Consider the following 24,426-nt stretch of genomic DNA (forward strand, 5'->3'; position numbering starts at 1 on the left):
AATTAGCTTAAAGGCTACATTAAATGTGTCTCATCCTGTGAGTCACAAGAGCATTTTGATGTCATTACAGGGGCACAAAATCCTTCAAATCAACAGCACATGGGCTGTTATTGAACTCGGAGTCACAGCTCATCACAGAGAGAGTTATTTACACATTGCACAGCTCTCAGTGTTAGTTTAAATATACATCGGTATTCCACAAGGTTCATAATAGCCGACAAATATTACATGATAACGGTTTACCGTTTCTTTTTGCATGAAATTCAAAAGGTAGGAAGCCACCATTGCATTGTGGATTAGTGAAGAGGTTCAATTCTAGCACTTTCTGATGTTTATTATGCAAACTTGTATACCTCTCTTAATATAAATGGATTCCATGATATAAAGCAAACGTGAATACTACTGTTAGTCTCCTACGGCCTCTCGGGCGTGTCTGTCAAGTTGTTTGTGGGTGTGTCTTGAGCGCTGGCTTTCGCTGTGGAAGAGAGGACCTCCTCGAAGCTTCCTCCTGTGCCGGGACCCCCAACTTTAGTCTTGGAAGTGTAAACGACAAAAAGTAGAGTTATGACGGACGCCATTGCATGAATAGGTTTTTGACAATTCATTTTCACATTTGTACACACCTTGATGCTGGTGACTGTAGTCTCAACTTTCTCCTCAAAGGATCTGAAGCTGGGGGAGTTTCTTGAGAGAAAAGATACACATTTTAGTTCATCTGTTTTTTTGTTTTCTAGCGCAATAAACAATTCTGTAACAAAAATGTGCCATTTGGTGTTAACCCAGCACTGGAATCTGATGTCACTACAAGTGCAGCATATGGACAAATACTATTATTTATGGGAGTTTGTAGTAAAGGGTAACATTTGCACTCATACATGTACACATACAGTATTGCTGTTAAAATTACCTCATGGCAGGCATGCTCATAGAGTGAGAGATGGAATAGCTGTGCGCAGAGAGAGGAGTTAATGTTTAGCTCAGCTCGCATCATCAAGGTCAGCAGTTAGTAGACTATAAAAAGATTGACTTATGCACATAGAGGGAGATCAGGACAAAATATAATTCACTTTTTAAACTTATTTTCCACTAAATGTATTCATACATGAAATATTTCTTCTTTTCTATTATCTTAAACATTGGCTGTCATAGATGTTCAATTATGACACTAAAATTATAAAACGTATTCTTGTAATTTTTTCGTCATTTTACTGAGAAAGCGATGCATGAAAACTTAACGCCTAACTCAAATTTGACAATAGAGAAATCCTCATAACTTGAAAAAAATGACAAAGTCGGGCACTGAAGTGAAAGTACTAGCAATATATTCTATTATTTTATAGCAACTGCATGTTCTTACCCAATAGAGCCAGTCCTTGGGAGCGTGCAATATAAAGCAAAATGTAAATATTGTATGGAAGGCGAGAAAATATAAAACATTAGAGGTATGTCAACTTTGAGCACAGCAAGGAAGCGGCAGAAATGGACAATCGCAAAGCAGCATACACACACACACAGTCTTGTGGGAGTTTTAAACGAATAAAATGATTTCGATATGACTTTGGTTATATTGTAGTTAATAACTAATCATGTTGCGTGCTTCTGGTTTGTCAATGGTGATTAAATATGAAACGTCAAGTCTACAAAATATTTTTGGGGAAAACACATCAATCATCTTATGATCACACACACACACTCAAACACACCCGCGTACCTGCTAGGCAAGAGAAGCTGGAGACTAGCCAGACTGCATGAACAACATTAGTACATTGTTTCTTACACCAGATTACATAAATTCAGGTGAGTGAAAATGTGTTGAAGTGCACCTCATGTCTCCAAACTTCCTATTGATGGCGTTGCCCAGCGTGCTGAAGGCGGCCGTGGTTTTCTGTCCCGCCGAGGAAAGACTTTCCGACGTTCTCTTGTACCTGAAAAAAATGAACGCATCATTTTTAGAATAGTCTACCACTGACCCGGTCATCTTTCTTAATCTGAGGTACTGTGTTAGTAATATCGAGCACTCGTGTTTCCCAGTACCTCGACGGTCACTTTGCTTTATTATTTATGTGTGCGATGGGCAAGTCGCAGTGTAACTGGAGAACGACAACCAGCGATGGCGAACAGCATTTAATGCTTAACAGGCTTCTTTTGTCTGCACATTCAATTGGATTTACTGTACTTCTGCACCACGGCAATTGTATTGTGTTGTGTTTTCCAGCTAATGTCGCCTTTGGCTATTACTATCTAATCTAGGCATCTTCCCGATCTGATCACATGATCATTAAATTGGGCCACATCTGTCGTTTTCAGAGGGCCGGAATCAAAAGGTCAATTTTTGACAATGTATTGATTTTTTTTTTAAAACTGTCAATAAACTCTGCTGTCATGCTAGATACTGGAGGACGCTATCCATCAGATAGCACCATGCGAAGGAATTGAATTTGGTGGTGCTGTTTTTGCTCCTCAATACATTTCTGAGGTATCGGATCGGGTGCAAAAATAAGCCTGATCGAAACTTCTCTCAAACATTGATGATAAAATTACGGTGACTGTTTTTGTTTTTGTGACAAAAACTTACGCGACAGAGCTCTGCATGTCCTGCCATCCTCGACTGAGATTGTTGCGCAGCTCGCCCAGCGGAGTGACGCCCAGTTTGTGCTTGATCTCGGTGTGCCGCTTTTCCTTGGACGCCAGTACTTGTTTCAGCGTGCTGATCTCATCTTCCAGCTTCGTAGAGCAAGATAAACATGATATCATTTAAATACAACACTGTGAACACTGTGTGTGTGTTTACTTTGGCCAACTCCTGTTGAATTTCCTCTCTCTCTTCTTCTGTCAGGATGGGATGACTCAAATTGACGTCCGACGTATATTCGTCTTCTTCTCTCAGAGGCTCAGAGTCGAGAAAATCTGACGTGAACACAAAACCAACATGCATTGTACATATATGTAGAAAAATGTCAATTTCTTCTGTAAGGTTCTGCTCCTGTGTTACCACGCAATTGAATGTTTTGGGAATTTTCCCCGGGACGCCGTTATGCAATCAGACGCTGCCGCCCGTTGTGCTGTAATCCAGATTAACAGTCGTGGATTACGCAGTTGACACACAACACGCACAAAACGCAACCAATAGAATTTCGGACTCTACTTTGGGTGTTGAGGAACACCGAAGCCTCAGTTTAAATCCATGTTGACATCCAATTGAAAATAACAACGGACATTTGAAGTGCGCGTGCGTGCACAAAAACACACAAATGACATTGAACTAATGTACCTGGGAAACGTCGTTCATCTGGATGCAGTACAAGGGTGAAGATCAAAATTAGTCCCACTTGTGAAAACTCACGTGCACAAGCAAACATCTCGGTTACATCATACTTGTTGGAAGGCGACAGTGGAAAGACACGTCAATGCTAAATTCTGCTACGGTTTTGTATTTGAGGAAATCCTGCATTTTGCTGGAACTAAAAGAGGAAACGCGCAGCAGAAAGTCGTCTCATTTGAACTGCTTTATTTTCTAGTCGTGTTGTGTTTGCACTTTATACCAAATTCTATGTTGAAATGTCTACTTCCATATTTTGCCATGTAGAGAGGAACACATGACCTATTGTAGAGAAAATCAATTTGTGGCAATGCACTGCAAGCACTTTCCTTCCAAATGCAAAAACAAGGTTGATCTTAGTGTTTTTTTTTTTAATTGGCTTTTTAAAGACAATTTACAGGGCCTCCATGCACGCTATTTTTTTTGTTTGTGTGTTCAGCCTTGAATACCTCCTGGTCTGGTCACAAGTTTCCCATTTAGGTCATGTGGGGAAGCTAAATCAGAGGCCTGGGGACAGTCATACACCAATCAGAGTGCACCACCAAAGGGCCAATCTTACTTTGGTGCGGAAAGTTTGTAGGTGAAGCTCCCAACCTTGTTGATGGACCGTTTTCCACCGAACAGGGAGTCACTTATAAGTGGAATGCAATTAACTAAGTGGATCAACAAACTGCCCGGCGTCCTGCCTTGAATAAAAGACAGGGAGCAACGAGAAGTGACTCCGAGAATGAGTTACTACTGATGTTTGGTCAATATCAATGCTTGCATTGTATTGTTGTAAAGAGAACTAATGGAATGTTTACCCACTTCATGGTAGAAAAAAAAAAAAACTGGTCTATCCACTTTGGGGTGATATCAGATTGTCAGAACTGTCACCAAAAGTTCATCTGGTGAAATTATTCTCATTTAAACGTGCACACGAGTCAAATCTGGGGCTGTTTGGCTGAATACAAAGCTTTTATTGTTTTAGGAATGGCAACAGGTGGTTGCAGTAGCTCACAGTTAATTCAATGTTTAGGAGGTAGTAAAATAGGAATTTAAATAAGATGCTGTAAGAAGTGAATACAGATATTTGCATGAGAATTAGAAGCTACTATGAAAATCCGTTGCAATTTTTAACTATATTAGATCTGTTGCAAATAGGGGTTTCCATATGTCACGATTTCTTACTATTGGAAACCTTGATAGAAAAGGCTTAGTAAAAAAACAACAATAAACGTGCTATCAATGCCCCCAATTGCTAATGTTAATTAAGTTTCACCTGTTGTTTAACTAAACGTTTTTTTAAACGATCAGAACGATCTGTTCTATTGCATTAGGCATTTAGTCGATTTCAAGAACAGATCCACTCGTGAATACTCTTTTTGATGCGTTTTTTGGGGGAATTTAGTGCTGTACTCGTGGACAGAGTAGTGGTGCGTTCAAGTGACATTCACTATGCCGGCGAGTTTCAATGGAAGCTTTCATTCAAATAACAGACTAAACTATGTACTTGATGCAAAATTTACTAACCTTGCTTTTTGGTCTCCATGGTTGATTTCCACTCGCTTTCCAAAACAGACACGAGACGGTGTCGGAAGGCGCTTGGCATCGGCGATCAGGTCAGTTTGTGGACGCCGTCTTCTCCTTGGGTTGTCAAAGTTGTCACGAGGTTGGGCAGCCAAGAGGGCGGGACTTGAGCACCACGAGCACCAATGAGATCGCGGGCCGACTGAATGTGTGTCCAGTTACTTCCGGGTACTTAAACGTGCTCCTCCCTGCTGGTTAACGCTATCATTTTAACTGTAATAAACAGGCTGTTGTTTGAACATATTAGAAGTAAAAAAAACAAACACTAAAGTGCATGTCATCACAATGTTCATAATGTGCAATACTGTATTTTAAAGGATTAAAGCCCAACCAACAAATATTTACAGCTCCCCCCACTAACTAATGCACGTTATGATGAAAACAATACTTACATTTATCAGCTTTACAAGAAATAAGAATAAAAAAATAAACATTTGTTTTTGCTTTTTTAAAAATTATTTTACTTTAATTATTTCTACAATACGTATGACTATTTCTCCCTGTAAAACACCAGTAAAATTAAACTAGTGACTTGCACTCATTTTTAATACAAATTAAAGAATAGCGGTATACGTACCTGAATAATTTGTTCCATTACTGTCACTCTTCAATTCCTGTTGTCATCCAAACAAAGGAAAAAGAGAAACAGCACACATCGTTGTATTCTAAGGAAGTTTATTTTGGAAGAGTGTAAAATGTATCTTTTTTTTTTTCCTTTTTAAAACTCATCCAAAATCTTCCAAGGAATGCCAGGAATTTTCTTCATAGCCGCTCAGTTGGAAATGATACAATTATTTCTACAACAGTTTTGTCTTTCCTTCCTGAGAAAGTGATGCGGAATGCATAGCAACAAATAGATAATAAGAATAATAAATTAAAAGGAAGGTAAAAACAAAGCAGGACAACATTCATAGAAGACCAAGCAAGTTTATCGTTCTCGGTTATCGTGTAGGTGACGGAATTCCGTGTTTAGCTGCTTGTGGAAATAGATTTGGCTGAGATGGAACTCTGCACATACAAAAAGTATTTTTCATCATCTAGCTTTAAATGTGGGAGAGAACAGTGGTAGACCACGATGTCAATATAAATTGTGCTTTGACATTGGGACAACAATTCATTAAAAAAAAAAAAAAAAAAAAACTGAATAGTTTGAGTGCTGATGTCAAACAAGTAATTCAAAATTGAAACACAGTTCAAATCAATTATGTTCCATTATTTGCTCATTAAAAATCGGATTATTTTAAAATGTAATCTGTGCGTACACTGAGTTTTTTGTAATACCTGAATAAATATTATTAATCTTAGCATGGAACAATCTTTTATTCCTAGCAAAAAAAAAAAGTTCCAACAAAGTGAAAGCAAACTATAAATCTCCTCTAAACTACGGTTAAACGCAGTCACACTTGCACACTTGATGGAATTCTTTGAATTCATAATGGAGTGCATAACGGTTTAACCCTCATTTATACCTTTCATGACAAGAATAATATCTCAAAACGCACAAATCACTCATAGCCACATTTCCAACAGGTGGTACAGTTTGGTCCATTTTTAACTGGGAGGGGTTAGCCGAGATTAAGTTTCAGTACCATTGACGACAATGGGTGTTTAATCCATCTGAATTGGACGCCAATGGTAGTGATAAACGTGTTAAACTGTGTACCGTTATCAGAAAAGCTGCACAGTGGAAATGTGCTATATATAAACAGCATCATGTCTCAATAATGTTTGACACTGACATAGTTACATAATTGCAAAACGTCTGGACTCGTGGGGTGAAATTCCAACTGATTTGGAACTTGCATGAACTTGAATATTCCTGCACATTATTATTTTTTGGTACAGATTTTTGCAATGTCCCAAAAGTTTTGTGAGAAGCGCAAACAATTTTGGCACTCTTCTATTTGGCTTCTTGTTTTTTTTGTTTTTTTATTATTATTTTTTAAATATAATATATACTACATAAACATCAACTCTGACCATAATGTACCTTTGCATGTTTTAGGGTCGCTCGGCGTAGCCCCGGTCCACATCCCTGGTGCGTTATCTCTCCTGGAGAATACAGCAAAAAATAACCGCTCCTGTATTGAAGGAAATGGTGAAAACAAAGCAAGAAAAAAGGAAAGCCTGGCTTGGACCCGAGTTAATTTTGCGTCATCCTCGGTCATCTTTGAAATAATCTTATCCTTTTCCAAGCGAGTCGTCTCCGGTACCGAGCGTGTCCTCATAGTCCTGACGTCGACGGGCACCTCGTACCCTGCGTCTCTGTCTTGGAGGACCCTGGGAGCAAGTGACCATTTCTTTCACGAAGACTTCAGGTCTTACTGATGGATGAGCCAGTTGTTAGCATCCTCCAGGTCATTGTCCAGTTCCTCGTCCTCGTCCAGTGGCTCGGGGGTCCGCAGTTCTAGCTCCCGGAGGAAGGTGGGCGTGTAAGCGGGCGGTCGGACCTCCGACTTCAGGCCCAGTTTCTTCTTCATCAGGTGGAACTGGTCCCGGATGAAGTTGTAGAATTCGTATTCGTAGCGCATGCGGTGGTAGAGCACCTGTAGCGCCTCCAGCGTAGGCGTGTGTTTGCGGACAGTGCCCGTCATGTTCCCCATCTTCCTGTGGTCTACGTACAAAAAAGTGTATTTTAATCAGTTTCTCTAAAATGCCAGGCCATTTCATTAAAACTAAAACAAACACTATGTAATATCATAGTACAGTGGTACCTCGACATACGATCGTAATCCGTTCCGAGACTGGGATCGTATGTCGAGCTTTTCGTAACTCCAGCGAACGTTTCCCATTGAAATGAATTGAAAACAAATGAATTAGTTCCAACCCTCTGAAAAAACACCAAAAACAGGATATTGGAGTGTTTTATTTCTTCCAATTCGCCATATATTGACAAAGTAATAAATAACGAGTGGTTTAATAGTAATAAAATGTGTTTAATAGATGTAAAATTAGACGCATTTCGCAGAGGGGAGAGACAACGACACACGGAGGCAGAGGGGGGACTTTATCCACGACACTCGTAAACGAACAAACAAATTTAAATTAACTTGGATAAATATAAACAGACACACTCAAATATCTGTTTAATGTAACTTCACACAAAACTGAATTCTAGTTTTGTCTTAATCTTTTGTTACCTTCGTTTTCTGGGTTAGTGGTTTGCCACGCCTCCACCCTCACGTTCGCTATCGATGGACTGTTTCCTTTTGTATTGCCTTCAAAATGTTCCGAAAATGATGCACACAAATGTCCTCAGAATAGGATAACGCACGACCACTTGCCAACGAGAAATAGGGTTAAACGAGCGATCACGGGACCTTCTTTCCTTAGAAAGAATAACAGGAAATTCAATAGCTGAGTTTCCCACGTATTGATTGTGCGTAATGAAGTTTTATTCTGATAAAGGGTGCTATTGGTGTTGTGTGCACGAGTATACTACATTACCCAGAAAGCCCTCTTTTTGCCCGCGCGTTGTGCGTTTCCTGGTTGAAACTCGTCTGAATAAATCATTCAGTCCTCGTAGATATAGTAGTTATACACAAAAGAGATGCGGCAAAAAAGACAGTGCGCTACAATGATAAACAGCCTCTCATGTCCTGGCCACCTGGCTTCGTCGCATCTCGAAATTCTAATTGTATCGCGAGCGAATTATTCGATCAAAATTTTCGTCGTAACACGAGCATGTTGTATCACGAGGTACCACTGTAGTCTATATTTACTAGGGCCGCACGATGATGGCCAAAATGATCATTACAATTCTTTAGATCTGTAATCACGATTGTTGATCGTGATGAATTATGTTATAGAAAACCTTTTTTTTTAATTGATTTAATGCAATATTTAGCAGTTTTAAACTGAAAATCAGTAGCTGCGTCCACTTGTTCGTTTTGTGTTTTTGCTGCTTTTCTATCTTAATGATTTTATTTGGTGATTCTTAATGATCCCATTTACCTTGCTTTGCACTTTGTGCTTTTGCTTTGTGCTTTTGCTTTGTTGTTCTGCGGCCTTTGAGACTGTACTCTCTAACTTGTAACTGGTTTTTTTTTCTGTATCTGCATTGCCCCCTTCTCACAATGAAATTTCCCGAATACGGGATAAATAAAGTTATCCAATCCAATCCTATCCAAAATCGTATTTTGGCCTACCTGGGCTTTTGTATATATTGACCACTCCGGTAAAATAGTGCGGTAGGAGCCTCTCCAAAAGCAGCAGCACATCTTCCAACTCCTCCAAGATGCCCACCAACAGGTAGTTCTCCATTACATTCTGCTTGGCTCTTTCCAAAGCCCACGGGCCAGGCTCTCTGATGGTTAAAAAGAAGGAGAAATTAGACAGGATGCACCAAACCAATGTGATGATCTCAAGACGGCAATTACCTGCATCTGGGGTGCTGCCCGCAAAAGTATGGGATGATGTAAAAGACCCTGGGGTTGGAGCACTCGGGGTAATTCTCCAGAATGCACACATTTATGTCCTGAAAAAAGAATTGACTCGTTCAGGCCACTAGAGGAGGCTGTGCAGCCATACCTGCATTGAGAGCCAAACCATTCACTTTTTAATTTCATTTTTTTTTTACCCCATTTGCACTCTGACCCTGAGACACAATTCAATTGTGGCACACTCAAAATATTCAATCACCAGCTGTACTCACTATGGATTGGATACCGGCAGTGTGAAGGTGTTCAGTCACACCCCCCTTCCCCCCCAAAAATACAAATACACTCACACACATGGAAAATTGATATTTATGCTACAGCATCCACCAGGTTCACAGGTCACGAACCTGTTGCGCTTAAGGCCGACGTGTTCGGAAACATAAAAAGGCATTGAAAGCACGATGAATAAGAAGATTTATGCCCTGATAAATCACTGTATTAAACAGAGCCATTTGTCAATGCCAACGCTAAGGCTCACCTAGTCCATCACCCCGATTACTGACAAGCCTCAACCTTGGTGGGGAATCAAACACAAGGCTAAATATTGTGTTCCATTGGCCCATTTAGGACTGTAAGTACACTTGTAGTATTTATACGTCCATCAAGAATATTTAAACATCTCACTGTAGAATTTATAATAGGATAGTTGAAGCTATTTCCTCTCGGAAGTCAGGAAGTTTCATCATGTGGCTTGAATCCCTTTCAGGTGTTCTGGACCTATCCAAAGTCCCTGTGTCCGGGAATTCCACAGTAAGAGGAAGGATTCCTACTGTCACACAGATGTATGTGCCAGGTGTTTCTGGCAGGATTAACGTCTTTGATTTTTCAAGCGCATGTAGCATCTTTTTGAAATACACAGGGGATGCTTTTAGCCAGTGGTGTGCCGTCAGGGCCTTCTCTGCTGCCCTAAGAAATATCTGAATCATATATTATATTTTTTCCATCAGTACTAAATAATTCCAAATGGTCTGTTAGCTTCCTTTCATTGCTTTCCCCCTGGTTGCATTGCTTCCAGATGTGTGTTTTCATATTGAAGCATTTAACCAATCACATTTCAGCCATTATTTGTTGCCGGGGTCAGAAATCTGCCTCAAGGCCTTCACAATCAGTTCTGCAGGCTCTGCTGCGTTAAACAACCGTCAATAAGACTGTTGCTTTAACCAATCAGATTTCGAGTTGGCAACACCACAATGCCTTTTCGTATGCCAGAAATACGACAGGACAGGCTCGATTTTCAGCATTAGCTTCGATGGCGATAGAAAAGAAGGAAGAACGAAAGGAGGATGGATATTGTGTACAGTTAAAAAGGATTTTTGGTGAGTAAAATATGGCTATATTCCTAAATAATATTTCAATTGTGGGCCAAGTTCTTATATCTGAAAAGCTCCAGTGTTTGTATTTAAGCTCCCGTGTTTGTATTTAAGCTTGTTTGTATTTAATCATTAAATGCTGCTAGGAAGTGGATCTTACCCCATTTTTGTGCATTGATTTATTGATTATTTTTATGTGTCGCAGCTGTAACTGCAGTAGAGGTTATATAGCCATAAAATAGTTTTTGCTGAAGGCGTCACTAGGAAATGCACGGATCGCCACTGCTTTTAGCAGAAAGACAAGCCTCTACTAAAAGATAAAAGAGGGCTTATAACAAGTCTCCCCCCCAACATTTCAAATTTAGTACTGCTTTGAAAAAAAACTACTAGTTGATTGGCATCTAAGTTCTGGTGCTGAATTGAAAACACGCAGTGAGCGAATGAGATAAATCTGCCTCAGGTTAGCAAGTTGAATGATAATAAATAAAGACCTTTTCCAAAATGGAGCGTGCACCATGTGCATCTAAACGTTGTTGTCCGCGAGCTATTCAGTGAGCGGCCAGGGGGAAGAAAAAAAAAAATCCACGACCGCAGGAATGTCTCGGGAACACGTGCGTCGGATTCGCATGGGTGTCGTGGGGCCGGCTGACAGCTCTCTTTCACTGACACCTCTCGGGCCCAGGCTAATGCTGGATAGTAATGGCCATTAAGACAAAGATATTGAGGGGGAAAATGGCGTTTCACTCTATGGACTTTCACTTGTATATCGCTTTTCTACCTTCACGGGAGGCCTACATGCAAAATTACATTGTGTTTATAGGAAGAAAAACCTTAAAAGTTGGCCTTAACAGGGGGGAAACTTACTTAAAAGAGGATTATATAGTGTTATAATCAATGTGGCATCCTCATGGTATACCAGCCATTTTCCTAAACGGAAGACAGATTTTGGGTCTTCAAAACTGGTCTGCAAAGCACATGTCGTCTGTGATGTGGTGGCGTGGAAATCGGATCTCTAATTGAAATCAAAGTGGATTTAAATACTGGGTTGACATCAGACTGCTATAATCTTAAACCCCCTTGCATCTTCAAAATGACCCAGGTACTTTAATGTCTCTCTACTTTCAACGTGGCACTCTAAAAATCCAAGTCCTGGTCCATATGCTGCAATTTAGTCCTTGTTTTTGTACGGGATTCCTCAAATTAGTGATGAAAGACTTACCAGGTATCTCTCATCATCCTTCATCTGGGGGGTACGAATGAGGTGGTTCTGCTCCCCCCTCCAGTCTCCAAAGCGGCGGAAAAAGTAGTTGGACAGGAAGCGGTTAATGGGGTCACGGATGATGTTGATGTAGACGGGCTCGTCGATTTTAAATCTAACAAAAGCCGAGTTAAATGTAAGTGAAGAAGCAGAAAGAAGTGCAACAAGTCAAGTCTAAGTTAGTGTCGTATTTATCCACCTGGTAAAGTTGAGGAAGTGAACATGGCGAGTGTAGAGGAAAGGCTGGGGGATATTACTGATGTTCTTCATGAGATCCACCTGAGGATAACGAAAAGAGCCAAAAAATATGAAAACACATACAAATCAGGCCAAAAAAAAGATGACCTCACCGATAAGGGCCAATTAACTTAGCTTGGACTTAACAGAAAACACATGCATCCTTTGCTAATAAGGGACTTTATGAAAGACAAACACACGCAAGTGCTTTTTTTAAACTCAAAAGGATGACATAATTGATTCATCAGGCAGCGTACAATGCTCATTTGTTCTCAAGACTGACCTTGGTGCAATCAAACTTGAATTTGATTATCTCCTTCATGTTGCAATTTTCATCTCCTCTGTTTTTTATTGCTCATTTCCAAGTGAACTGAACGTGACGGCAATATGGAAGACATTTTTTTTTAGTTTTGCTTGTGTTGTCTGACTTTCAAATGGTCCTGCAATCTTTTCCAAACAAGGAAAAAGCTCGCTAACTACCCAGCAAAAAAAATGCTCATTTTATAAAAAGGAAAACATTTTTTTTCTCTTTCCATTTACAGTAACAATCAAACCATCCCCTTCACGCTCAAATGCAAAATAAAAATGTTTGTCTCCGTGAACCACCAAGTTGCATGCTAAGATTTAAAAGGGCAAACAAACACAAATGTGGCACACCACCATTTTGCAGTTTCACAAAATCTAACTAAAAGTGCCATGTTTTTCCATTTGAGGAATGATGTTTTTTGTCACAATAGAGCCAACGCAACTACTACGGAATTAGAAAAAAAACAGTCCTGTTGACTGTTCACTACCCAGAAGGCCCAAAATTAGGAATACAATTTGTTCCATGACTTATTCCGGAACTGCGTTGACTCGTATGTTAAAGCGAGAACCTCACTTGAAATATCCACAACTCGATTCCCTTTAAAATCAATGTTCCGCCTAAAAGACAAAGAAATCCCGAGTCGCCCATTGACAGAAAAGGACAAATAATAACAGCCTGCCTTTTTCCTCCAATTCCATAAACGCTTCAACCTTGGCTGAGTGCCATTCTGTCTTTCTTCCTCTTCCTTTTACTTTGAATGAAAGATGCTGCGGAAGGCTTTCAAGGTTTGCACGGAGCACGCGCTCGACGCAGCCAAAACAAATGTGAAATATGACAGTGATGTCATCGACTGCGCAACATCCAACTATAAAGTTATGCAATCCGACACACTATCCACAAGAACCTTCACAAAAATGCACTCATTTTTCAACATTATCATCTCCCAAAGGTGGACGGTGACAAGTATTTCCAACCAAACTGTACCGCTTGCTTTCCCAAACATATTAATAGCACGGTAATAAGTGTACCCGGTTATGGCAGCACTTGCGCCGTAAGCTGTTTTCCCCCCAAAGTCCAGCCAAATTTGCCTTTTTTTTTTTACGGCTGTCTCGTTTGCTAATATTCCGTCTTTTAAACCTTGAATGAGTCTTCTTATAACCCGGCGTTCGGCGAAGGGCGACTTTTATCAATGCGGCGCTCTTATAAACTGGCAGTTATGTCATAGCGGCGGCAATATGTATACTTGTTTATGTACTCACGCCGCTTAATCTTAGGCCTCAGTCAGCATTGGGCTTCTGGCTCTCTCTCGCAGTACATTTCCACTGGCTCCGATTGAACTTTGGCCCGACGTTTCGTCGCCAGCCATCGTATTGTTCCGCTCTTTATCCCCAAGTGTGTTTAAGCTCTGTGTGCGTCGACTCCCCGGCGATCCCCAGACCAATTAGCCCAAAGTCAAGCCCCTGAGGTCCCCTCGGAGGGCCTCCCCCCTGCAATGTGGCAAACCCCTTTGCCCGGTTCATGTGTAGGCCCTAAGCGTATTTGGCAGTGCGTACGCGTGTTTTCTGACCGAGCCAAAGGCCGTCTCTCGTTCAAGAAGCGGGGCTGCGGGAAGGGAAAATGCGCAGAGATTCCAAACATACCTGCAACCCCCACCCCTGCGTTCTCCCTTAAGTGATAATAAACCGTACAAATACAACGCGGCACATATTTGCGCACTTGGGTCGAACATTTTCCCCAAAGTTAACGGGGTGTCCACTCCGTCGGTGCCCCTTTTGTATGCACAAAATTTAAGATTTTGTCAATGTCGCTGGCAGCTTGTCTGTCTGGGTACATTGCTTGCTGACGCGCTATATTTATAGAGTGAAAAGAGTGCTACCAGTGACCGAGACGATCCAGATTAGAGCCGAAATGGGGAAGACCAGATCGGTTTTACAGAGGCAAAAAAGTACTTAAAAAAATCCTGCACAATAGTTATACGGCATACACCAAGGGTGTCAGACTTGGGTTGGTTCGCGGGCCGCTTTAACGTCAACTTGATTTCACGTGGGCCGGACCATTTTAGATATAATATGTAGATTTTTAAAAAATAAATTGATTAAAAGAACTGGATTAAAAGTCCTGAATATTCAGTTTTTTATAGATCTAAAACAATGTTTATTTTAGCTTTTTTTCTTTTTTTGGTGGATTTTACAAAATGATTTTTGAACTAAAAACACAAAGAAATGATTAAAAATTTACAATTATTGATTTAAAAGGGGGGAAATCCAGAAATTTAATATGCATCTACACTCTTCATTTTAATTTGATCCTAAAACAGAAAGTCGGCACTCATGATTTACTTTCCCGGGTCACACAAAATGATGCGGCGGGCCAGATTTGGCCCCCGGGCCGCCACTTTGACACATGTGGCGTACACAATTTGAAATGATCACAAAACGTACGGGAAAAGTTGACAGGCATGCCTTAGAAACGTTTGAATTTGGCATTCAACATCCGAATTGTAAGTATTGAGTTTTGTTTTTTACAAATTGTTCTCTAGGATTTTTGGGATTTCTAATAAACCAGTGTTTACAAAGTGCTTTTTCACCCCCCTGAAAAAAGCATAATTATTCACCTGCTCATACTTAGTGAGTCGTGTTTTATTATGGATGTCCGAGGAAACCAAGTTGAACTGATGCTTCTCGGCCAGCAAGCGCAGGAGGATGACTACCGTTCGGCTGCCGCACTTTCCCACCCGGTTGTAGACCACCTGGCTGGGAAACGGGAGCACCTGGAAACACACAAACGTACAGGCTCATCTATTAGGCTTTGTTTACGTCACAGCAAAGTGTTCAGGGCTTCTAGGAAATGAGGTCGTTACGCTAAACCACCCGGCGCCCGCTAAGCAGCCACAACTGAGTGACTCAACAATAATCAAACGTAATTGAACACAAGTCTCAGTTAAGCGGAAAGCCAGAGACGAAAAATGCGCATTTTTGGGTCTACAAGACTGAGCACCACTAAGGCAAACGCAACGTGGAGATTGACGGGAAGTGAGTGGAGGATGACGAAGATAAACAATTCCCTCAAGGATTTGAAACCAATCTCGACAAGCATCTAAAAACAAAAGCATGTTCCCTTCATCTCTGATGGGAGAAAAAAAATCAGGGAGTTTTGGATTCTTCTTACCATTAGCAGTCGGAAATTGTAAGGATGTTGTCCTAAGAGAGGGCTGGTGAGGAAGGGTGGTCTGTGGGTCTCACAGTTCGCCCACTCGGAACCATCTCGGAGGTTTTCCCTCCCAACGCAATAAGAAGCGGCTTTGTTACACTTTAAATTGAGTTTGTAAAAAGAAAATATCAGTTAGCTTAGGTTAGGTTAGAACTTTATGTCATCTGTATTCAGGAAATTTCTTGGTTGCAGTAGCAAGACAGACCAAAGACACACAAGACATTGTAGACCTAGTTAAAAAAAACTGGAGCCACACACAAATTCCACAAGGTGGGGATCTTCTGGAGACGGAGACTGAGGTTACCAGACAGTCCCTCAGTAGTCTGGAGGTTTTAAAGATCATCTTTCTTGCCTAGATCCTCCTAAGCTGTCCTATCACCGAATTAAGTCAACTCAAGATACAATTCTAATTGTCCCTATGATAAGATAAGAGAAAATATACTTTTAGCCAACGGTGGAGTATTTTGGTCCTGCAGACACGACTTCTGTGAAACAGCAAATCCAACCATGACTGGGAAAAGTGCAGGCGTGACATCATGCCAAGTATTCCCACACTTATTGTTTGTTGTGTTGACTGGCGAGGCGGTTGGGGGATAAAAAAAAACCCAAATTGCCTCCATGTGGGAACAAGGTGTCAACGTGTGTGCACTTGAGTGCGTGCACAAAGTGGCCCTCGGGGTGAAAGGCGCTGAGACGAACCCTACTAAAAAAAGCCATTCACGGGTTTACTCAAGTACGCACACGTTTTGTTAGCCGTGGTGTTTCAGCCTGGAACTTGTTGATATCTAGGAATAAGGCGGCACAATCTGACTGAATCAGTAATATAAATTCAATGCATTCATTCCCATGTTTTGAAGCTATTTATTAACAAAATAAACAGGAAAAAAACTACTTATTTTTTGCTAGCATAGTCGTCGATCATTCTGTCTTGAAATACCAGTCAACATGCTATAAAACGCTTTATAGCTGTGAACCTCATTCCTTTATAATCACTTGTCTGGGCAAATTGTGCAAACTGGCGGTCAAGCTTACCTAGAATTCATATTCGTGACACATTTTGGCCTAAAACTCAAATTTCGCAAGAATCATGCTTCTCTTTGGACACTAATACTCGGACAGAGTCAGTCTTAAAGTACTAGGTTAAGTACGTTCTAACAGCATGTTTCTTTATTTATCATCATCTTCCAGACAGCTGTGTAAGCGGCGAGCGTGACATCCACTTTTCTGGACATTTTGGTCAACGCCCCTTTCGAATGATGACCGATACTTTGTCCGCAATGCCCTTCGTCTACGTTCAAGCAGATGTGTTAGGCTGAAGGGTAAATATGGCCAAAGATTATAACTTGCCTATAACAGTTTGGAGCGCCATGCAAAAATTACAGCGTAGAGAAAAACCACGCGACACTAAGAATAAGAACTTTACGTGGAAGAAGGCATGACGAGAATGTGCCCCGCCTCTGAAAATATGACTTTTCACGGTCAGTTCTTCATAGTGGTCTTGTACTAGACATCTGGTCAAGATCTGACCCGAAAATGGCCGCCTCAGACCGAGATGGAGCCAATGTGAATTTGCAAGAGAAAGAAAACAAACGAGCTGGCTTTTCATCTGTCACGAGAGCATCAAGTCGTATTTGGGACACGCTTATTAAATTACTGCAGTTGTGTCGGATCTTTAACAGAATAATCAAAACTTTCCAACATGTCCAGGCCATTAAATGCGAATCCATCAAAGACGGCTGCTTAAAAGAGAAGTAAACCAACTTTTCCACTGATATTACACAACCCAGTTCATACTAAACCTGAAAATGTGTCCAAACTTGTGTTTCGATTGTGTAAAGGTACTGTAAAAGAGTTCAAGTTGAGGAAATAGTGTGTCAATCAGAGCACAAATGTTACATAATGACTTTTAAAAAATATTTTTAAAGTACAATTAACTTCCTGGAAGTCATCGAGAGAATATGATCTTTCACTTTCACAACCTGGCTAAACAGTCACATTATAAATCAAGTCAATAAAGTACTTTTTACGACCTGCTTTCAGTGTTCTGACGATCTTTGTCCAATTTTACGAAATGATTAGACAATGTTATGTTTGTATCAAACCTCAACCATTTGTCATTTGCAGTATTAAAAAAAAAGTATACAGATCATTCACTAATGTTAGTTTACCGCACTCAAATTAGAGTCAAAAACGTTCCCACGGTTTGATCGACTTTAACGTTTTAATGAATTAACTCATTGGCTAATAATCTGCCAGCCCTTCTAGTCCAAATGGATCGTCGTCCATAGACGTGAAACATAGAAAAGGTATTAAAAGTGATTAGCAATTGAAATTTTACATCTGAAATCCTTAGTATATCATCTCCTTGCACATGAGCGCAATGACCTTTCATCGCAAAAACTCAGCAACTGGGCTTCTTATCAAGTTGACGCCCTCGAACACGTTGACCCGTCAGTAACGCGACGCATTTCAGCCCGAGATGAAAAGCAGCCCTCTCGTGCTTTGGAGACGCGATTACAGCTGACGATGATGATGAATGGTGGAAACTATTCCTAATTGCTTATTTTTCATTCCATCCGAGCTGGACGTTTGGCCTGACGGCGTTGCGGTTCACACGCCGATACGAGAGGAAGAAGAGGTTTGCCATGGAATTTCTAAAGGTCAAACATGATCGCACAAGTCGATGGACGATAATGCAGCTAAGACTTTTTTTTAACTGGGAGGGCTGTCAGCCATTTTTGGTTTATCAATGGCATTTCAAGATGAGTTTTCATGTCTATGTCTGAGGATAGCGTTAAATAATATGAAATTAAAACTAGTCCACATGTGTCAAAGTGGCGGCCCGGGGGCCAAATCTGGCCCGCCACATCATTTTGTGTGGCCCGGTAAAGTAAATCATGACTGCTGACTTTCTGTTTTAGGATCAAATTAAAATGAAGAGAATAGATGTATATTAAATTTCCTGATTTTCCCCCTTTTAAAGCAATAATTGTAATTTTTTAATCCATTTTTTCTGTGTTTTTAGTTCAAAAATCATTTTGTAAAATCTAAAAATATATTAAAAAAAGCTAAAATAAACATTGTTTTAGATCTATAAAAAAAACTGAATAGTCAGGGCTTTTAATCCATTTATAAAAAAATAATCTAAATATTATATCTAAAATGGTCCGGCCCACGTGAAATCAAGTTGACGTTAGTATTTCAAATTTTAGTCATACATTTTTAATTGTTCTTAAAATTTGTTTGAAAATAGTACAACAAAATACAATAATGATTACTAACAAAACAAACAAGTTTTATTAGCGTTGTTAATTAATGAAATTCAAGATTATTGATGCCTGACGTTGATAAAATTCCACGCCTTATTATCTTTTTTGGAAAATCAAATATGTATGTTATTCTTATTGAACTTTTTCAACTGGTTTTAGAATCTACTTGAAATCCAGAACACAAGTTAAAACGTTCGTAAATCTTAATTTGGAAAACGTTTGCCGTCATGGGGTATTAAATTATAAAATGACTGTTAAAAGTCACCTCCCCAATAAAGGGCTCCAGGGTCAAACGTGTGCCCCTCGTAAAAAGGTGAATGTTAGGAATCTCTTTACGACAGGACCTTCATCACACGGGATTGGGTTTGATCAAGGTTTGACCTTGCGCAAGACTGACATATTAGTTTTACGACCAGTCATCAAACTTGGCCGCCTTGCCGCTCACTCCAAAACAACAAGAGACGTTCCCTATTAAGCACGAGACTTACTACCTTGTAGTTCGCTACCATAACTTGGCTCAGATGGCTAGCGTAGGGCGATAAAGTGACAATTGGACAAGAGCCAAGGAGCAGAAGTTGGACGAAAAACCCAAGAGAATTAACTCAATACAGCTGGACGCAAACAAATAGCCTGTGTTTACAATCTATGTATACATAGTGATGCTGCGGGGATGTACGTTATTTGAATAAACACACAGATAAACTGAAAAAAAATGTAAACCAGGAAAAAAATAAGATGGTACTCACTCTCGGAACGGGAGGTCCGTGGTCGTCCTCGTAAGTAGACGAACCTGCAAGAGACAGATATGACGGTTAATCAAAATAAAACATTGAAAATAAAAATATGCATTCATTGTAGCCAGGCCCAATTCCACAGTGACTTTATTTCAACAATGACTCACCGATATTTTGCTCCCGCTCAAATTCATTTAGCTTTTCAATTTGTCAGCAACATGCCCTCCCATCGGGAGCACCAAATACAGTTTAGCAGCCCAAAGATGCTTCGTGTGGGAACAATTGAGCTCTTTCAAGAATTTTTGGCCGCATCCTATGAATGGAGCCGCTGACTTCAGACAGCAGCTTTTTTTTGTAGCCACAAACAACACTCGTCTCCACATCCAGGTGGTGGGAAGAAAAAATGGATAGAAATTGGCCAGCGGGCAAGGAAAGAAAGCTTGAAGAAAGGAAATATTACATAATAGAAGAAAATTGCCTTGTGTCTTTGAAGCGAAATACACAAACATGCCGCTACTCGCCAAGGGTCCGCTGAAAGTGCATCTCACAATAGCAACAATTCCATTGATGGGATCAAATCGATAATTCTAGGCCACACCAAGTGACAGGAAGACCGTTTTAAGTTCATTTGAAGAACGCAACGTTCCAATTGTGGTCATCAGTCCCACCTACGAAATGTAAGTCCAACCCATGTGGGCTTGTCATTAGGAACACACACTTTCTCTGGAAATAAAGGCGCTCATTAAAGTTGAGGGCCCACCCGCCAGGAAACCCTCAAAGCGGCTATTGCTAATAAATGGACTTTAAAATAACAGCCTGAACTTTACACGGGCTGCCAAAGAGGTCGGAAAGATGTCGCTGCGGTTGACACGGCAACGCCGGATCACTTTTCTTTGGGGATTCCCCGATCGGATCACGTGATCGGAAATGGGGTCGTTTTCCGAGGATCACAATCGCGTGTAGAAAATGTCTGCAATGTGGAAATATTTGACATTTTTTTTAGCGTGTTGGCGTGGTATCGGCAGATCATCAATAACAGGCGATTTGTATTCAGTCGCAAACATCGGGACTACTTTGGTTAGTGGTTTATATCGGGGTAAACCGCCAGACTACTGATGAACATTACCTATAAACAAACAATTGCATTTGACAGGTATGTCTAAGAAGTAAACAATGTTTAATGGGATATGTTCTGTATCCTCTTGAAAAAAATGACTATTTTGAAGGGAATACAACAGCAAACAGCCCATCGAGAGCGAACGTGAGGTTGGAGGCGGGGCAAACAGCCAACCCGGCCAAGAGAAGGTATAAAAATGTAAGGACTCGAACTCAGTTGAAGCAACGGGGGTTGGGCTACGAGAAGCACCTGACGCCAATCCACTGATTGCACGCGTAGGACACTAATATTGCGGAAAGGTTCCTCTTTATGAAAACCTACATTTTGTGGAGTAGTTTGAAATGAAACACTAGTCTTATGGGATGGTACGCCTATATATCAAATCAAAAGCCTTTATTGTCATCATACACCGCTGCGTATAATGAAATGGGTGAAATATCATTCAACAAAGGTGCTCTTAAATGAGTCAAAATGGTTAAAAGTCTGCACCTTGATGGCCAACGTTTGAAATAGGTCCAGAAAAAGTCTTGGACCTGCTCTAACAGTTTAAACCAGGCAGCTTTTTGTTTTCCAAGCCATCCAGCACAGACTTAATTGACAAAGTTGAATCAACGGGGGTTGGGCCGCTGTGGGTGGGGTGTGGGTGAGCAGCTTTTGGTTCAAAACCATCCAGCACCGACCGAGCTGACTGACAAACTTGAAGTAACGGGGGTTGGGCTGCAAGAAGCACCTGACTGCAATCCACTGATTGGACTCGTAGGACACTAGTATTGTGGGGGAGACTTTTTGCACCAGTGAATCATAATATAACAAACAAATTTAAATGAACTTGGATTATGATGCAGACACACTCAAAAATAAATTTAATCTAACCTTACACTAAACTTAATTCTAAATTTGGTTTACATTTTTATACCTTCTCCTGGCCGGCTTTAATTTAAACTAGTAATCTACGTGCAAATGCTCATCATATATGGTAACAAAAATGTGTTGAATGTTTGCATAATAATTTTTTTCATAATGTAAAATCACACTCAGAAGACATTAGACAAACTGAAATGGCTCCTAATAGGAAAGAGTTTCCCCACCCCTTCAGTAGAGGAATTAAAATTATTTGTTTGTAAGGTTTTTTTGGGGGTTTGTAAGGGGAATCATAATCATTTATAAGGGCAGTTATCGGCAGAGGTTGACAGGTATGCAATTGAGAAAATTTACAAGAATATACAAGAGTGCAAATGAAGTTCTAAATAAAATGGCCTTTGCAAGTCAGCTGATTTGACTTCATTTTAACAGCAGGGATCATAAAAAAGGAATGGAACAGTTCAACACGGGTCAAACTTCCCAAGAATGGCGCAAAACGACCTAAAGGTGTTAATTAGATTTTTTCGTTGACTGACGCCGAGGTCAAAGGTAAAGTGAGGAAACGCTGACAGATTTGTCAGCCTGCTCAAAAATTCCTTCCCGTTTCCTGGTTATCTCTCTGCAACTAATGAAGACAGAGAGAGCTTCTTAGTATCTATTTAAGGGGAGGAAACCCAAACATGAGTCGACCAGAAACATGAGTGTGTTCGGATGTGACTGATGGTCGAGCTAAGTGGAATGTGGCAGTGCATAAGTATGTAGCTAAATGCTTAATTGGATTACTGGGTCACAAGATTTCTAGCTTGGCTTCTGGCCTGCAGCTACACGGCACAATTAATATCTATATTAATAGGCATTGTACTTGGATGCACCTTAAGGACTTGTCGTTCCAAACATAGCCCACCGTTCACGTGGATTGGTGGAAAAACGTGAAAATATCTGCAAACTGGTTGGTAGAACGAGTCGATGATAAACGTGACGAGAGGAGATGAACCCTAAGGGATTCGTAAGGTCACCAGACGGCTGCTCTGGAATGTTCCGGTTATGTAAAAACAGATTTCAGGTTCTTCGGGGGAGAGTCAAACCTTCTCGTCTCTCACCACATCCTACTCACACCAGAGATTGTGCGTGTTTCCTGTCTAGATAGACATGTGGAAGCTTTGTTCTGATTCTGAATAACTTTTTTTTAAACACAGGAAATGATGGCTTCCATTTATATTCAGGCTCCAATGAATCCGTGCTAGCCAGTTACAAGCAAGTGCGTTTTAACGACCAACAGTGCCAAAACTATTCAAACTATTTGGAGAAAACAATTAATCCAATTCTGTTTTAAAGCACTACACATATATCATGTAGTTTGATATAAACATATTACTCTGATTGGCAAAAATACACATAACAGCATTAAAAATTATAGCTCCCGTGCCAGAGAAAAAGCTGTAAATTTAACTGGCAAGTTTCAAATGTCATCAAAAATAAAATACAAACCCAAATCAAACCAAGAGCCAAAAGTCCCAAAGCCAGCTGTTAGTTACACGCTATCTTCGCCAGACACAAACAAAGATGGTATGCTTCCTTTCACACCAGTTGTTGTTAAATATGTTCTAGAATGCTTACGTTTCCATATACAAATTTTCTTCCGGCCAAAGTCAACAATGCTAGCCTCCCAAACTAGATTCAATACCGATTCCCACCTCAAACTAGTCCAGACAAGTTATACACATCTATATGATTGATAATTGAAAAAGCAAGAATTATTTAAAAGGCACATGTAAGCACCCGAATGACTTTGTAAACACCATTAAATTTAGAAACATGGCCATATGCTTTTACTAAACACTATAAGGCCATAATTGACACTGTACATAAACCAACTAGTGCTACACAAGCACATACGTGTGTGTTGCCACCCCACCCATTGATTAGGCGTGTTGAAGTGACCGTCTAAAAACCCCACACATCTCCCTAATTATAGAAAAGTCACGGTCTTTGCCTACTCCTTCCCGCTTTACTGCCCCATGTTAAGACAACTCAACTCAGAAATAAAATACGGCACATCGTCGCTTTGTTTTTGCAGGTGTTTGAAACCACCGTGTAACCGAGACTACGAAAATGTACGTTTAAGGACGCCAAAGCCATAAAATCAAACATATGGGATTCTAAAAATATATTTTTCCCACTGTGGAACGTCGACTTCTTATGTCCCGAAAACAAATTGCCACCTTGCAAGAATTGGGGAAATTTGCGTGGCAAAAAAAGGCAGCTCCGTCGGTTCGATTTGTCCACATTGAAAGCGGTAAGCGAGTCACGCGAAAAGGATCAAATCGAATGAGGTGCGAGGAAGCACACAAAAGTATCTACACTCACTCTGAATGCACAAAGATGCATTTCAATGGATCATTTGACAAATTGGAAAATACCCATAACGACTAAACTGGAGAATATTGGTTGAACGCGCATATTTTGAAGCTCATATTCCTTTTCATTCCAGTGTTGTGGCTTCAAGTCTAGCGGTTCAATCAATCCCTCAACTTTTGCTCACTGGAATCTGTGGTTGTGCTGGGTCACGAGCATTCTCCATTTTCAAAAACAATACACAATTTGGGTGCAATTTTTAGACTGTCGGTGAACCAAAATGTGGTTAGGCGAGCTCATTGGCTAAGGGCAGGAAGAATACAACAACGAAAAAAAATGTAGAATTACCCCTGGTTTGATTAGGGGACATCCCAGTCAGGCAGTACAGTGAAAATGAGGGGGGTGAAAAAAAATGGTGTTATTGAGTGGATTTATGAGCTG

General features: G+C 40.5%; 2 protein-coding genes across 7 annotated transcripts in view; both read right to left on the minus strand.

The window, feature by feature from the left end:
* Positions 1–313: 313 nt before the first annotated feature.
* Positions 314–5,109, minus strand: tpd52l1 (tpd52 like 1). Of its 6 annotated transcripts, none has more exons than XM_077587687.1 (9): positions 4,832–5,109; positions 3,272–3,289; positions 2,792–2,907; positions 2,576–2,724; positions 1,824–1,925; positions 1,712–1,744; positions 908–946; positions 624–684; positions 314–533 (listed from the first exon to the last, which is right to left on the minus strand). In XM_077587687.1, the coding sequence occupies exons 1-9, from the start codon at positions 4,908–4,910 to the stop codon at positions 414–416; spliced, it is 717 nt and encodes a 238-aa protein (XP_077443813.1). In that variant the 5' UTR covers positions 4,911–5,109; the 3' UTR covers positions 314–413. The 6 variants fall into 6 exon arrangements, with proteins under 6 accessions (XP_077443813.1, XP_077443815.1, XP_077443816.1 ...); XM_077587689.1 differs by lacking the exon at positions 1,712–1,744 and adding an exon at positions 1,358–1,372 and having other exon boundaries at positions 4,832–5,107; XM_077587690.1 differs by lacking the exon at positions 1,712–1,744 and having other exon boundaries at positions 4,832–5,101.
* Positions 5,110–5,546: 437 nt separating this feature from the next.
* usta (uronyl 2-sulfotransferase a) overlaps positions 5,547–24,426 on the minus strand; it is a 30,184-nt gene continuing 11,304 nt past the window's right edge. The window contains exons 4-10 of the mRNA XM_077586805.1: positions 19,665–19,708; positions 15,054–15,209; positions 12,095–12,174; positions 11,857–12,010; positions 9,268–9,365; positions 9,037–9,194; positions 5,547–7,502 (exon numbers count right to left, since the gene is read on the minus strand). Coding sequence (XP_077442931.1) covers positions 7,210–7,502; positions 9,037–9,194; positions 9,268–9,365; positions 11,857–12,010; positions 12,095–12,174; positions 15,054–15,209; positions 19,665–19,708 — 983 coding nt within the window. The 3' untranslated portion in view covers positions 5,547–7,209. The remainder of the gene's footprint in view (positions 7,503–9,036; positions 9,195–9,267; positions 9,366–11,856; positions 12,011–12,094; positions 12,175–15,053; positions 15,210–19,664; positions 19,709–24,426) is intronic.

The sequence above is a fragment of the Stigmatopora argus genome, chromosome 19 (genome assembly GCF_051989625.1).
Source record: "Stigmatopora argus isolate UIUO_Sarg chromosome 19, RoL_Sarg_1.0, whole genome shotgun sequence".
Lineage (NCBI taxonomy): Eukaryota > Metazoa > Chordata > Actinopteri > Syngnathiformes > Syngnathidae > Stigmatopora > Stigmatopora argus.